A 17,038-nucleotide genomic window follows, 5' to 3' on the forward strand; every position below is an offset into this window, starting at 1 on the left:
AGTCAGAGCAAGGCTTTGGGCATGTTTTTTATGAGAGTAAAACATTATAACATGATATAAAACACAGAAAGTTGATTTTACATGGTATTTCCCCTTTAAACATTTAAGCACTAGTATTATTTTGTATTATTTGCTCCAGAAGATCCAGACTTCACCATGAAGTGTACACCTTGAACGTAGTTTTTACTGAAGACGGAAACCTTTTAAGTTTCAAAGGTAGAAATTCCAAGGCTGAGCCCCTTAAAGCCTAAGGTATGAGTATCCAAATAAATATGTGTTTAGGGTGTGGAAATTCTTTAAAGAAAATGATATTAAATCATACTTTCGTCTTACAGATTTTTCTGTTTTACCTTTCGCACACACATCTGTCCTCTTTCTTCCTGGGCATTGGAGGTGTTGTTCCATGTTGCATCAGAGCAACAGTGAAGCTCTCCTCTATCTGCTTGTCATATTTTATTCATCTCAGGAGAGGCTGCAGCACGGAGCTGCTCTCATTCCTGCAAGCCAAAAGCAGGCAGCTGTCGGAGAGCCCGAATCCCCAGATGCGTTGCCCATTTCTGCTTCTGCTGACAAACATCACACAGACATGCCTAGCTGTCCAACACAGGGCTTTCCTGTGTGCACATCAGGTTCTTTTACCCTCTCCGTAAGCGGCTGCTGCTTCCTATTTCATTTATTTATTTATCATCTCTATGCATTTGAAAATTAATTTTAGCACATAAGAATGCAAAAGCACACTTTTTTATTGAATTTAGTGTAGGGTTGCTCGATTATTGCAAAAATTATAATCACGATTTTTTTTGATTGAAATTGAGATCTAGATTATTTAACACAATCATTCATGCATTTTGGGGCGGCTGTGGCGGTGTGGTTAGGGGAGTCGTCCTGGAACCAGAAGGTCACTGGTTCGATCCCCCGTCCAGCTGTCTCAGCCGTCTCAGCCGTTGTGTCCTTGGGCAAGACACTTCACCCACCTTGCCTACTGATGGTGGTCAGAGGGTCTGGTGGCGCCGATGTATGGCAGCCCCACCTCTGTCAGTGTGCCCCAGGGCAGCTGTGGCTACAGTGTAGTTTGCCATCATCAGTGTGTGAATGTGAGTGTGAATGGGTGAATGTCTGTAGGTGTAAAGCGCTTTGGAGTCTGGAGGGACTTGAAAAAGCGCTCTATAAGTTCAGTACCATTTACCATAACATGAATTTACTGAACATAAACAGTGGCTGTTAAACAATGTTTCCCTCAGGATTTCAAATATTTTTGAAGAAATTAGACAAAGTGAAACTTTGGCTGTGGGAGGAGCCTGCAGCATAGTGCCGGGCTGGCAGTGGCACTGAATTCACAACACAAAACAACATAAGCATAAACTGCAAACTTTGATCATTATGTTTTTATGATCGTTGTAAACCTAAATCATGATGAAGATAAAAATCCGAATAATCGCCCAGCCCTAATTTAGTCTGTAATTTTTTAAACAACTAGTTATTTTTTTAACATTTGAACACTTTACTGCCTTTAATTATAAGGAATTAGTGACGAAAAGAAGGAGATCTTGGATAGAGGCAGTCCTAATGAGTGCTCTCAGTAAGGGTAGCTGGACTCTCCCTWATAGGCTGAGAAGTTCAGGAGAGACTCAGAGTAGAACCGTTGCTCCGCCACAAACAGAGGAGCCAGTTGAGTTGKTTTGGGCCTTGGATGCACCTGCAACACCTCCCKATAGGGAAGCTTTCTGRGCCTGTGCAACTGGGAGAAAACCCAAGACAACCTGGAAAGACCACGTCTCTCACCTGGCCTGGGAGCACTGTCCAGAAGAACTGGAAGAGCTGACAATCTGCTGCCCCCATGACCCAACTCTGGAACAAGTGGAAGATAATAGATGAATGTTAAATAGATGTATGAATTCATTTATAAACCACTTGTTTCAAACATTTTTTATTTTTTGGTAAAAAGACTCCATTTGATACTCAGTGGAGCAATGAGCTGAGCAAAGCAAGGAGAATTAGTAGCAGCACAAGCRTTGGACGGGCAGAAATAAAAGATGGCTGACACTCCTCAGGTTTCATGATGAGTGAAGATGGGAAGAGGAAAGTTGTGCAAAAGTGTAAGAGAGAATGACAAAACCGGGGTGAGAAACGCAAGCCACAAAAGTGTGAAAGAGGATCTTTGAACCGTAAATGACATCAGAATTGAGAATTAGGTAGATTTGACAGTGTGGCAAACTGGATGGGAAGAAGAGAAGATGAGGAGTAGATGGTTTGAAGTAGARTAAATCAAATGTGGAGACAAAAGCTAGTAATATAGTCCAAAACATGCCAAAAATAAGAGATGTTTGAAACAAAATAGTATTGAAACTGGTTTTAAAGAAACAAATAAAACTAYGATGCATATTTTCCTACTTTAGTCACCAAAATTTAAAAGCACAGGAAAAGAAAACAAGAGCATTTTTCATGTGATCGTTCCAAAATGAGTTCTTTTTATTATTTGTCTCAGTATGAATCCTCTTAGCTGTTCTCAAGACTTGAAATAAAAGTACATTTTTTATTTATTTTATTTAACCTTTATTTTACCAGGCAAAAGCTTAAGAATAACTTCTTATTAACAATGTCAGCATGACATGAAAATTAATAATTATAGGTTGTTGCCCGGCATGTGGAACATAGGACAAAAGTTAAATCAACTCACTTTACAAAAACAAAACAAACAGTATGAAGTCTTCCTGSAGTAAAGACAAAAGTTCCACAGAAAGCAGCAAAGAGTGAGGAGAAGGGAAATATAACAAAAATCAGTTTAATCTTTTCAGTAAAAATAAATCTGAAGTTGCAGTTCAGATCAGAGCTAAACACTTCCTTTTTTGTCGATGGAAAACATGCTGAGTCATTGTTTTGACATTCAGCGACGGGGGTTGTCGGTGTCAGACATAATAACATCAGCAGCTTGTTTACCACAAACAACATTCAAGTGAAAACAAGATGAGCAACAAGGCCTGGAACGCCGCTCCTGCCTAATTGTAAAGGAGATGTTGACAGCAGGCCTGTGGTGCTCCTCGACCTTTGCAGGCAGATTTGCGTCACGCCGACGAGGTCCACTCCACGCTTTACAACGCACGCGTACACAGCACCCCACAAACACGCCGTGCCTCTGAAATCGATGTACTTTCGGATCGTTGCACCCGCGTGACTCTGCTGGTCGGAAATGAAATGGCTCGTGCGCAACAGGAGCCTCTTAATTACAGCTGCTCAGAAATGACCGGGGATGATGTGCAGATATTTTGTGGGAAAGATCCTTCCTCTTACTTTCCTTCCAGCCCACCTCATTTTTCATCACTTTAGTTTGACAGAAACAGCTCAAGCATCACGAGTGTCAAATACTTGAGATTCTGCTGTGGGTTCCATGTGTAGGTGGTTAAAGCAAAACAGACTGCATACTAAGAGAGACAGAAAAAAAAAAWWTTTTTTTTCATTAGAGAAAATGTTAGTTTCTGTCCAAAACATGTTTTTGCTGCAAAAGATTAGACTTGTGTTTTTTTTTTTTTTTTTAGTTTTGGACTAGAAAATGTGAGAACAAGCAATGATTTGTGGTTAACATCTGCACAAACGTTATGTTTACCAACTGTCACTGCAGTAGAGCATTGAGATTTTTATTGAACTCTGTACAGTTTTACAAGTTTATAAAAAGAAAAACCCAATACGGTCACGTTTTGCAGGAGGTTGGACCGACCCAGACAAACAATAAGTACTTGACTAAAACTGAAAGGTGACAGACCAGACAAAGAACAATTCAAAACACTTGTATGAGTAGAAAAAAATAAGAAACTCAATGCTCTATGCCCAGACATGGATTATCGGGGCCCCACCCCGGAGTCAGTCCTGGTAACGGGGCTCTACCCACGRGGCCTGGTTTGGCTCAACCCAAAATGAGCTACATGGTTTGCCTTCCTGTGGGTCCACCACCTGCTGGAGGGGCCATACAAGTTGAGTGCATGATGTAACTGGTGGGGGAGCTCAGAGCCTGGCTTCTTGGGACATGAAATGTCACCTCTCTGGTGGGGAAAGAACCTGAGCTGGTACATGAGGTTGAGGGGTACCAACTAGATATAGTTGGGCTCACCTCGAAGCACAACTTGGGCTCTGGAACCAATCTCCTTGAGAGGGACTGGGCCTTATATACTTTGGAGTTGCTCATGGTGAGAGGTGCCAAGCTGATGGGTCTACTTTTGGTTCCCCAACTTGGTGCCTCTGTTTTTTCCCCAGTAGATGAGAGGGTAGCGTCCCTGCTCCTGCCAGTCATTTCTGCCTACATGCCAAATGAAAGTTCAGAGTATCTTGGAGTCTTTAGCAATTTTTATTGTTGGACTTCTGTGCTAGTCACGGTTTGTCCATTACAAACACCACATTTGAACAAAAAGGCTGATGTGTTGGAAATTACAAAACCAAATAACAAAGCTCTAGGAAACATGGAGGAGACATGACAGAGAACCGGAACAGGGGCATAAAGCACATTTAATGTCATATTGCAGATATGGTGAAGACTGGGAGGCTAAAAGGACTGGGGCTGATGAAAAGAGTGGAGACATCTGGGAAAAATGACTACAGGGAATAAGTATCAGATGGGCAGAACCAAGGACTGAACGCTGGAAATGGGAAAGTACTGAGAAAATGGAGTGGAGTCACAGAAAGTAAAACATAACAAAAAATATTGAGCTCAGCAATAAACACAAAAGACTACTATCACAAACTCCGAGTACTAACAAATCACATGAGATCCTTGTTTAAAACTTTAGCATTTAGGGCAGTTTAGGCCAGGGGTTCCCAATCTTTTCCATACCATGGACCCCCAACCAGCATTAGCTTCTGGCCAGGGACCCCCCACCCCAACCCCTGTCAAACCCACAAACAATGCTACAAAATAGGTAAAGAAAGATATTTTTCTGAATTTAATTCACTATTCAGTAATTATTGCATTTGCTTAGCATGAGAATTTTATTAGCTGAGATATTTTAAACAGTATTATACCCCATTGAAAGAACAACTTTTCAACAAACAAAACAATAGAAATTAAACGTCTCTTAAGCTCTTTTCAAATAACATTTCAATATTTTTTTCTTGCTTTATATCTTATCTTCCCTCAATTTTTGAGGCCCCCTTAGCACCCCCTGGCTGTTCCCACTTTTAAAATCACTGGTGTAAGCAGTAGGTTTGAAATGTGTTTTATATTATACTTTTTTTTACACTGAACTTTATCTAAATGTAATTTTTTTCACAAAAATAACACAATGATACATTTTTACTTATTCTCTTGTTAAGTCAAAATGCTTATAAATAAATACTGTCGCTTTAGTTTCAATAAAGAAGTACTTTAGAGTTTTAAGAACTTTTTTCTTGTGTTTTATGGTAGCTACTGATATAAAGCTAAATAAAAAGAGAGAAACTGCAGCTACATGCAGAACAAAAACACCAGTCATGATATAAAAAGAAGAAATATCAAAAACTCACTGATGAGCTATTGTTTACTGTACTTTATTAACAAAGACATTACTCAGAGCTGTAAATGCTGTTATGGTTTGTTCTGGGGTTATGTCTGAGTTYACACTTCATCTCTGAAATCATTGTGGTTTCTCTGAGGAAACTGCTCTAGAGAGAGAGAGAGAAAAACAAAGAAAAAGAAAAAAAGGAAGTGAAGTTTGGTCAATACCGGTTTCTTCAAACACAACGATGTATTCAGCGCTTTAGAAGCCAACATTAATAATAACTGATGCCTTCAGCTGATGAAATCTCTGTCTGGTTCATCGATGCCTCTTAGAAAATCTCCAATTGTTGTTCCTGTCATTTTTCTCTTGCTGTGGGAGGTTAGAGTGAAGAGCTGCTGAACAACACAGCTGGAGGGTTCTTGCTGAAGGACACTTGAGCAAAAAGGGCTCTTGTTGACACAGGAGCCAGAATCTATGCTGTACAGTGGAGGGTGTGTACTCCCCCTGAACTGAAGTGCTTTCATCTGAGACCTTCAACGCACAGATATATACATTTTAACAAAAYATGTTCCATTTGTTTCAGCCTTTTGCATCTACAGTTTTTTTTTGTTTTTTTTTGTTCTGTGAATACAAAACTTTTGCAAAGTTCTTTACTCGTAACCGTTTTCATTGTTTGTTTCCAGTGTTGTTGTGAACTGTAAAAGTAAGGGCCTGTGGCTCATCCTGTCAGACGTGTTTGACTTCTTTGGATATATGGAAAGTTGATAAGCTTCTTCTGGCTCTGGCTTTGTGCTTGTTAACAGAACCTTTTAAAGGCTCACACATAAATACACAGTCATGTAGCTACTTTACTTGGATAATCAGAAGAGTCAAGATCCACTTAGGAGCACTTCAACATATTCAAGCCCAGAAAGCAGCTTCCAGTGTTCTTTAAATTGGTCCTGAGAATAAAAATAAGCCACATGGAAAAGAAAAGCTAATTCTTMTATGGGCATCATAACAATAATGGTATTAATCTTTAGTCTAATAGCAGTTTTCAGGTTAGAAGAGAACATATTTGCATATTTCCCTAAAAAACAATATCTAATAAACAAGGATGTGACTACTAAATGAAGGGTTYTGTGTAAACTGCCATTTGTTGACTTGATTGGATCTCACTGACATTAAAAAGCAGATCAAGTTCAAGCAGTCACGTGAATATTCAACGTGTTTTAATACTAAGTGATTCCAAATAAAATTGAACGCCCACTTCTTCGTGCCGCTGAGAGCACTTTTTCTTGGTGAAATCTTTTTTTTTTAAATCCCCACTCTGCAACATGAATAAAGCGCCACGCTCACTCTAATAATTAACTCTACTTTTCAGCAGCATGCAGTTAAAAAATGCTCGCCTCGGTGCACTTTTAGATTAATTGTGCGCTGTTGAAAGTTGTCGAAATTTCCATACAGCATTTCTTGTCTTTTTTATTTCTTTTTTTTCTCCCCTGTTCTTCCTCACAAATTAAACATTTGCCAAAAGCCTCTGCAATCCCCCCCCACCCTCCCCTCTTCTAAATCTACTCGAGCGGAAAGGACTGAGAGTCACAGCAGAATGGAGCAGGGAGAATTCACCTTTAATTAAAGCGGAGAGATCCGCCGTGCTTAGTGGAGGTGTGAGAGGAGGAAAGTGGAAAAAGCTTTTTTTTTTCCTTTCTGGAAATAAGAAAAAAACTCTGAAAATGGCTGAAGAGCTTCGCTAAGGTTAAAAAGAAGAAGAAGACATCATTTGATCTCCTCCTGACACCTCTTCTCCACTGCAGAATAATTACTTCTTTTATGAAGCCATTAGAGAGGACCGGTTCAAGTCATCATTTCTCAAATGTCCATCCACGAGGCCAGCTGGGATCTGATTTGCTTCCAACTTCATAAAAGCTCCATTAATCTTCCATTTTCTTATTGACTCTTATTTGCTGTATGGGTGTATTCTGGTGGAACYGCCTCTCGGTCAGCACTCGGTTACAATGTTAACACCACAGTGTGGCTGTCAGAGATGAGGATTAGATTATTTTTAGACCATTTAATTTACCTCTTCTCTTTCTGAGAAAAAGCTCACCATTGAGCTTAATGGACCATTCAGTTATTATCAGGATTACAATGAGCTTTTTCTCTGCCACGCCGGGGCCCGGTTTTTAGGCATCACCGGATGTGCTTTAAAACTGGTCACTCCGAGGTTTTTTCGTGCCAAATGAAATGAAAGATAATGGGTGGAGAATTTTGAGCAGATGGTCTATAATAGCTTCTGCAGATTGTTGTTGTGTTTTGTAAAATATGCAGAAACAACCAGAAAAGACAAAACAATAAATTCAATATACAGACATAACTACTCAACAGATGGGTGGTGTAATTCATGGATCTGATTTTTTTATTTTTTTGTGAAACAACATCTGAAACCTTTGCAGAGAAAACGTTAGCTAACCATGCAGTGGATGTCCAAAAGCATCACTTAAATTGTAAATAGGCTGCATTTATCTAGCACTTTTCTGCCTTTGACCACTCAAAGTGCTTTACACTTCAAGCCCTTACGTATACTCATTTCTGGAGGCTTTGTAGAGCTTTTCTCCTGCCAGACACAGATATGAACCCATAGGGGGGTTTATTGTTTTGCTCACACACTGCAGACCTTCCTACTCGACCTGCGCCACAGCTGCTCCTCCTTACAGCTTTCATGCATTTCAGATAAACGATCTGTTCCTCAAGTGAACTTAGAGCGAAAAACCTGAAAGTAACAGCACGGGGTAGCAAAAGATTAATGAAAGAAGCATCATTGTTTCTACTGAAACAGTGACAATGATGGCAGTTTCTGCTGAAATACAGTAAAAATGCTTAAAACAACTCCAGTCACAGTTTCATAGATCCAAAACATTGTTTATTTTTATTTTTTGCGCTGTCATAAGTTTTGCATTATTCAGTGTTTTTAGAATTTTCAAGTGCCAAACTACAACTATTGGGGCCAGACTAAGAGATTTAAAAATACATATATTACAAGAATGAAGTCCTAACATTACAAAAATAAAGTTCTATAAGAATAAAGTAAAAAAAAATACGAGAATACAGTTGTAATATTACGAGAATAAAGTCATAATATTATGACTTATTATAACTCCTACACAAAAAAGACATCTCACCACTGTGTTAAAATGAGGACTGTTGAGCATCTTATTAAGTTATACTTTGGTATCAGTTTTACAAAAAGGAAATACTTTGTCTTTTAACACATCAGCATCAAAATTATTATCAGTAGCAGGTCTTAAGGCGTATTGGACTTTAGCAGTAGAATAGCAGCGACCCAATGCACTGTGGCATATGGATTCTTATGCTAAACGAAAGGCGAATGGCAAGGCAGTAAACAGCTGCATTGACAGATTTAGTCATCAYATATAATGTGTATGGAAACATATTACACAACGGTGACCCAATGTAATCGAGGACTACCTTATAAACACAGTCACACGTAAAGAGGCTGTTTACAGCAGGGTGAGCCGACCCAGGAACGGAAAATGAACATGTCATGTAATATTATTATTATTATCATAGTAAAATGTAAAAAAAATTGTCTGGCCCTATACTCCATCGTCACTCACTTGTTTTTTCCCCCTCTTTAAGATTCAGATTTTGTTACTTTGCTTTTGTTCCTTACTTTTCTACAGTGTGTAACTTCCATCTCCCCCTTTTGGCAATGAGAGTAATTACACAAACACTGAACAGGAGGCGGTGATATCAGGGTTCCTACAGCTTAAGGCAAGTTCAATTGAAGACTTTTTAAGACCTCTTTAATGCTACTTGAAATGAAATTTAAGACCCAATTCACAATAAATACAAATGCGGAGAAAATTCAATTGGTAACCATTTTACCCAAATGTTTATTTTAACACAGATCAACTAGCTACGAGAAAAAAATGGTAAATTATTAACATAAATGTCATCCTACTTAAAAYGTGTTACCATTTTTAAGACCTCCGAAAGATCGATTTCAGACATTTTAAGACTAATTAAGGCCTTATTTTTGAATTGATGAATTCAATGCCTTTTAAGACTTTTTAAGGATCCAAGGGAACCCTGGATATTTGCCACTAGTGGGGGCCATTTTTAGTTCAAACAACAATTTATGCCAAATTTCTTTTAATCTGGAGCATCTGAAGCATTTCACAAATAATAATAATAATAATAATAATAATGGACTCCTCTGTGCTGAAAGAGTAGCTACTTGGTTTCTGTTCTGTTCCCTTTTTGCCAGAAAATCCACAACAGACATCCACTTGAAGACTCTGACTTTCTGAGATATGCATATAAATGTATCTGGTGCTGGGGGTGGTTAATGAAAATTATGCGAACTCATTTGGCAAAGAGGGTCGAATGTAAAAGAATGTTCATTTATATGCAAAAATCCTGCACTGCAGGGTAAATGTCTAACATTAACTTTTAAGGAGGTCAGTAATGAGAGGTTAATGAATGTAGAGTTGAGGCTCTAGACCTCTTACGTGGCGCTGACGGGCAGCTTATCTGTAATAATTTCAGGAGGAATTTCTGTGTATCACGTGTTTCTTGTATTTTAAGAAGAGTTGGAGGGACAGGTTTCAGTGGAGGGCAGCTGATTGGTTCAAATAATTGGTTACACTGTAGAGGAATGCTATATTTAGAAACTTTAACACTGGAAAGGTGAAGTGGGACTCACGACACAAAGGTCAAATTTGTGTATAGCTAGTGGTTAGTGGTCGTTTGAGTTTTAGCTTTGCATTACAAACCACTGAAGAAGTATTGTTGCAAGCATCTTTGCAGAGGAGCCCCCTGTTGAAGAGGTCTCAAAAGAGATTTGGGCACCACACCAAGCACTACTGTGGCCAAAACAAATTAGGCACAGGTTTAATTAAAATTGCTGACAGGTGAAAGGGGAGCCAAAACCACGGCGTGGACCGCGGTAGCTTTTGCCAGACACTAAGTGAGAAAAAAAATTCTTTGGCAGCGTGATCTTATTTTACTGGAAACAGCCTCTCCAGTTTTCAAGGGTCACGAGCTGCTAAGACTCACCATCTGCACTGAGCCGTCTACACGAATCTGTCCTGCGGAGCAGCAAAACTTTGGCATTAAAGTGGTTTTATTTGACCTGTTAGAAAACATTACGGGAAAAACATTTTATTCGATTTAATAAACTCCATGGGCCTATCTCTTGGAAAGTTTTTAGGAATGTACACCTGCTCGTTGTTTTCACCGAGGCAGAAAATAAAGCTTTAGTTTGATTAGATCTGACAAACATGGCTAATGCAGGTTGGCAGACTAAACATGGGAGAAGAGCGGAAAGTCCGACCTTGCAGGGTGAGGGGAGGGTCAGCTGTTAACCCCTCAGCTGCTGACTCTCAGAAGGCAGATCCTGCTTAGCACTGAACTCTGCATTGTGCCATCGGGAAGCAGGAGAAAAGAACAATAAGACACAACATAAACAGCTTCCTGTCCTTCTAACAGCGGACTCATTGATGACCTTCTCTTCCTGCTTTCTGTGATCATGTTTCCATAACAGCCGTGTTTCACTGCCTCTTTCCTTCAGTGTATTGTCGATGGCCATCGGGGCTGTTTTTCTTTCAGCTGCACACCGAACGCAACCTCGCTAACACTTTGCCACGCTTTTCCTAACAACTCTTAAAAAAACGCAGCGAGGGACAAACAGTTTTCAGCTTTCAGAGGACATCCCGGCTAATTTACTGCAGCTGCAGTGAAGTGCGGAGGGGGTTCTGGTGGTCAGGAGGCCTCGCCCATGTTCAAGTGATTGGAATGTTAAGTGGGAGAAGAGGAAATAAAAATAGAAACTTATAGCAACTGCAGTACAAAGTATCATGAAGATTGTTTATTCCTGTCAAGAGTTCCAGATCCTCAGATCAGATCTTGATGCTTGTGAGAGTAAAGTAAGCTGCAGTATCGTCTCAAACACATGTAGTGTTTAGTAATGCTTCAGTTATGAACTCCTGTCACTGTATTTCTGTCCTCCTCAGCGCCTCTCGGTGATGCCCAGCAGATAAAGAATATTTCCAGATCTGACTTGTGGACTCATTCGCCTGCAGCACAAGCAGAGCTGGCTGTGCGCCTGCTCACCCAAGATTAAATTAGAGCTTTTCAAACCGTAAATCTGCTCTGATTAAATTTGCCGGTTCATTTGTTATGAAAGTAAATTAATGGGCATTAGGCAAGTCTATGTCTGCTCTGGCAAACAAATAAACAAACAAACAAACAAAGCATCACCGATGGCCTCTCTCTCACAGTTCTGCTGCTTTTATTCTTCTCATCTGACAATCGGATCTGAGTTTTAACTTGTACCGATTCTAACTCCGTAGGAAACATCAATACAGCATTTGAATCTGTAATTAAAAACATGAGGTCATATTTTTTTAGTAAGGTGTTGATTGCAAAATAGATTTGTCAGTTTTTACATCTTATGCAACAAAGTTGAGGTTAGATTTATTTTTAGACTTCACAAAAATGTTTTAATGCAGGGAGAGATCAGAAATTAATATTTGATGTAATAACCCTGATTTTAAATCAGAACTTTCATGCAGCTGAAAGAAAATGGAGTTATTCGTGTTCGTTTACCGGCTGTGTGCTTAACCAYAYGGAGAATGTACAAATGCCTGGAAAGGATTATTAAAGAGAAACCATACAAAACCAAAGAGCGCTCTTTGCCGAAGTCTGGTTTAATCAAGTCACCAAGAGTTCAGACCGACAATGAGGAAGTACATTTAGTTTTAACAAAACCTCTGAGGCATGGCTCCGCCTGTTTTGATTACGTCATCAGCAAGGGAGGGTCCCTACTTCGAAGCCACGCCCCCAGACATTATAACCTTTTTCTAATGAAGATTTAAAAGTTCAGTTACGTGTTGAATTTGTTTTCAGGCATGTAGCTATTTAATATAAAATCATCAAGTTAAGCAAAACAGTCACATTTAACAATCTTTACAGTTCTATCATAAAACTATACCATGTGTATGTAATTTAAATCAGTTATATAATCTAAACCCCAATAATTTCTTCACAGCTTAATGCTCTCCACGTGTCTGCGGTGACTTCTTATTCATCTTGGTCTTAAAAAAATTCAATCATCTCAGCTCTGTTTGATGCCTTGTGACAGTCCATCTTCTTCTTGAACAAATTCCAGAGGATTTAAATACGGTCCAGGTCTGGAGATTAGGCTGGTCARGGCAGGGTCTTGATCCGGTGGTCCTTCAGCTACAACTGAAACACTTAAAACCTGACGGTGACACTGTCCTTCTGCCAGTACAGCCAGAACCAAATTTTTTATTTTCAACTCCTTAGGCATGATCAATAGTTTTTTTTTTTTTTTTTTTGCTAATAATTTATTTTCAGCAACTGTTAGTGGTTTTGTCATCCAGCTGGTCATGTAGCAGTGGTTTTCAGGTGATCACCTAATCGCCACATTAGGTTGAAGGAAATGCGTTTGTGTTGTAATTTACCAGATGCTGAATTGTTTGTCATTTGAGTAGAGATGCTGATTTAAAAAAGGTAGTCTTTTAAATAGCCTCAGAGCTGTGTAAAGTTAGAGTCCATTTGTGCTCCTGTTAACTGAGAAGAGCTCAGTTGCTTTTTTTTGCGACAAGGGCAGGATGTAAATTATTAACATGAGTAATTCACTTGAACAAGTGAAGCTGCATTCATGGGTGACGCAGTGGTATCGCATGTACATTTTCCCCATCTGTTCACCATTACAGGACAAAGGGATCACGCTTTTTACATGCATCAACCCCAAAATCTGGCACCAAACTGGCCCATTAGAAGATCAGCTGCTGATAGTTTCCCTCCACACAGATGTGGAACTAATGTTGAAATAAATTGTTTTATTTTTCGTTTTTCTAACTCAGTTCTTGGTAAAACTCAGTAGCTCCCTAGATTTCTCGCACAGGTCTGAAGACTCATCCCAGTTAGAGTCTGAGGTGGTGTGTGGGAGTGACTCCCCAATATGTTTGTACAGCTGCTGAACTGAAGAACCGATCAAACTGTGCAGCAACATTCACGTGGATCAGAGGCTGCTCATGTTCATGGGAATGACACACAAAAAAAGAAACACTCGGGTTAGCTACACAATAGTTTGATGCTACGTTCATTTGCTGTTTTAAGTAAAGAAAAACATAATTTGTTTCCAAAAGCGAGCCCGCTTCTCCTCCGATTTTTCTTCAGAAAACAGATCAGTAGCAATGTTTTAATCTGACTCTAAATCTGAAGCTTGTCAATTAAGATTAAGATTTTTTTCATGCKGCATCGTCCACCACAATAAATTTCCACCTTCATTCTTAACCTGCATGAACTCCCAGCTTTATGACTCAGTTTCAGTCCCACATTTAGTGTCTGTGAGGCGACCCCTGAGGACTCAGGTTTGGGGATGTCAGACAGTACGAGGGTTGTTTTCTGTGCGGATGATGCAGGTTGTTGAAGCCCCTTGAATGGTTTGCGTGTGGAGAGGCAGAGGAGCGGAAAACCAAGGTGGGAGTTTCAGGTGACAAGTACGGTGCAGATTTTGTCCCCGGGCGGACAGAAAGCCGCGAGGGCTGCGCGTCCCCTCGAATGTTCTGGAAAACTCCCTGACCTTGAGGAGTGTTGCGTTACACCTCCCAGTCGTGACCTCCTCAGCTTGTCCCAGAACAGAGACTCCTTTGAGGAAAGCTGCAGACTTTTTTTATAGTGAGGAGGCAGAGAAAAAAAAGCAGTTATCAGTAAACCTTTGACAGAATAATGATAAGAAAAAAAAAACAACAACTGTTTATTTAAGGACAAGCGGTTTAGATTTACTGGATAAGTTTGCTCGGCCAGATTTGAACCTCTGCATTCTTTTAGTGCGCTTGCTCTGATTCTGTCATTTTAGATCATCCAGATTTATGTTATTAATTTTCTAACGTTCCCATACAGCATGTTGGAGTTGAGACAGCTCAGTGAAAGTGCTGCAGGGTACCACTTTTCTTTCTGTCTTGTTTTCATCTCATGACTTCAGCTAATTCACCAAAGATGGTGCAGAACTCCAAACTTGATACGGTTAAGTGTTTCTGAGTGGCTGGTGTAAACCATAAAATGTGATATTTCTTAACGCTTTTAGTCGTATGTTTTGATTTTCTTTGCTTACGGTTGAAATGTCTGTTTGATTCCCCAAAGATAAGTCAGACTCATATAAATTTGATCAGGAACGTTTAGRTCTTTATCGTTCCGTAACTTGCTTGGGTTATTTATTTATCTGCTGCTTGCAAATGATAATTATTACTTTGATGTGCTTATTTTTTTTCCTCTCCCTTGTGTKTGTGTGTGTGTGTGCGTTTACTGCAGATGGTGAGTCACACCCTCTTTTCGCCAGGATCGTCTCGGTGAATAACCGGCTCTACAGCTGCTTATATAAAAAAAGAAGCCCTCTTCCTTGGGCGCAGCGTGGGAGAAAGTGCCACTGCAGAGCTGTTGTGGYATCTTTGTACAGGCTGATAACTGGAGAGAGAAAGCAGCGCTGAGCGATCATCTTTCACTTTGAGCCACTCACCTTTCATGCCATGGCCCTGTAGCTGGCTGCGAGGGTTGGACTGTCGGTGGGAACGCACACGGACTCTCACGCGGACCCAGTCTGCAGGGAAGCACGGTGCCCCCCCATGCAGAGCACCACACTTACGAGACTGAAGATTCATACATAAGGCAGGCGTCATGTGATCGCTTGGATGACCTTCATACAAGATTAAGACACTCTGACTGACTCCTTTTTTWTCCCCTGCCCTCAGTGGGGCTGTGAGGTGGGAGCAGACAGAGAGCTGATATTGATTCTTGCTTTATGAGTTTTCCTCACCGTGAGGGAGTGTCAAAGTGGCAGAGGGAGCCAGCATGGCCAAGCCTCTCCTGAGAATACAGCGCTATTTCTGCAGGAAACCTGTCAGGTTCTTCTCCCTCATCCTCCTCTACCTGACGGCCGGGAGCCTAGTCTTCCTGCACACGGGCTTTGTCGGGGACAGGAGYTCTGGTGCCCGCGGGGCCCGGGTCTCCGTCGCGGCTTCGGAGGCGGGCGGCCGAGCCTCGTCGCCAGACGCCCGGGGGCTCGGCATCATGAGCAGAGTGTTTCGGGAGACGCACAGGTCGGGTCGGAAACCCGGACCYCGCTGGATGAGGAAGAGCGGACGTGAGGGCCGGGGGGCGGAGTACAGCAGCAACTGGAACCGCGCGCTCAAGGGGCGCAGCGCCAAGGAGCTGGAAGATGGGAGAGGTGAGATAAACACAGACTGCATTCTTTTTTTGTTTTTTTACAATATTTTTTAAAATGTTTAAAGTGATACGTTAGTGAAAATGTTGTGCAAAACTGCAAATTGTAGATTCACTGGAGTTAAAACACCTTCTGTAGTTGGACTGTTCCGTGTGAGAACAGGAGAATGTCAACAATATTCAGTGATAATACAAATATAAGACTTGTTATTGTAAGCCGATTCATGAGACATAATTCAGTAGAAAGCACTTTGTGGTATTATAAAATTGTTGATATAAATCTCTGCTGCGTCTTAATGGCTCAACATTCCAAGCTGTGTTTGGTCTCCAGGGAGAGCTCTTCAGAGCGCACTGAGATGGCGAGTTATATCCTCTGTTGTTTCTTTGTGTAAATCCTTCCAAGGAGCTCGCTCTCTGTGCTCAGCTGAAAGCTTCGCTCTGCGCTGCCCTGCACATGTTCAGCCAAGCAACGGCAGATTAGATTATGACAACATCTAAACGACTACATGGCAGCGGGATTTCAAGTTTGATCTCTYACCGTTAGAGTTTGCGCAGCGACACAATCCCGTCCGGGAAAAAAAGGTTTACATGTAAACTCCTGGGCTGCATGTTGCGTCTTGTGTTATCGCAGAGCTTTTCTGAAAGCTGCAGCGTGAGGCTGCCAGTTCACAGCTGACATTTCTGAGCCTGAATGGCACAAATATCCCGCTTGCTTCCTGCTTTCCAAATAAACCACTGTGAAATGAGCTGAACTCAAGATACCCCTGGCTCACTTCTTTCCTCTTAGAGCTTTTCTCACTCATTCAATCAAAACAAATTGTCTGCTGAAATAGCCTTGGAGTCAATTGTCCAATTACTTTTGGTCCCCTTAAAAACAGGGTGGCACATGTTACATTAAGGAGCTGAAACTCCTAAACCCTTCATCCAGTTTTAATGTGGATACTCTCAAATGAAAGTTGAATGTCTGCACTTTATGTCCTTGTGCATTATATAACTATAACTTGAAAATGTTTCAGTAAACATGTAAAAAGACAAAATTTGTGTCAGTGTCCAAATATGTATGGACCTACAGTAACTGTATATATGGGATGGACTGGAAGGGACACTGCCATGTGCCCCGTCACATCAAACTGAAGAAAAAAGTTTCAAAATGTTTTGTGGAGAAATAGGCAGCTATTGAATCGTTTAAAACATTTGCAACATTTACATTTTATGAAAAAAATTGAATAAACTTTGTATCTACAAGTCACTCATGTGAAACAGCTGACATAATCTTAAACAATTGTTTGAAGCCTTTTTTCAGTATTTGCTACAAATAACAC

The 17,038-nt window shown here is 40.6% G+C and overlaps 1 protein-coding gene across 1 annotated transcript in view; it reads left to right on the forward strand.

Annotated features, from left to right (window-relative positions):
* Positions 1-17,038, forward strand: part of wscd2 (WSC domain containing 2) — a gene marked incomplete at its 3' end in the record, with an annotated part of 34,417 nt that overhangs the window by 9,286 nt on the left and 8,093 nt on the right. The window contains 1 exon segment of the mRNA XM_014014343.1: positions 14,808-15,720. Within this exon segment, the coding sequence (XP_013869797.1) occupies positions 15,345-15,720 (376 nt within the window).

Source organism: Austrofundulus limnaeus, unplaced genomic scaffold (assembly GCF_001266775.1).
Source record: "Austrofundulus limnaeus strain Quisiro unplaced genomic scaffold, Austrofundulus_limnaeus-1.0 Scaffold114, whole genome shotgun sequence".
NCBI lineage: Eukaryota > Metazoa > Chordata > Actinopteri > Cyprinodontiformes > Rivulidae > Austrofundulus > Austrofundulus limnaeus.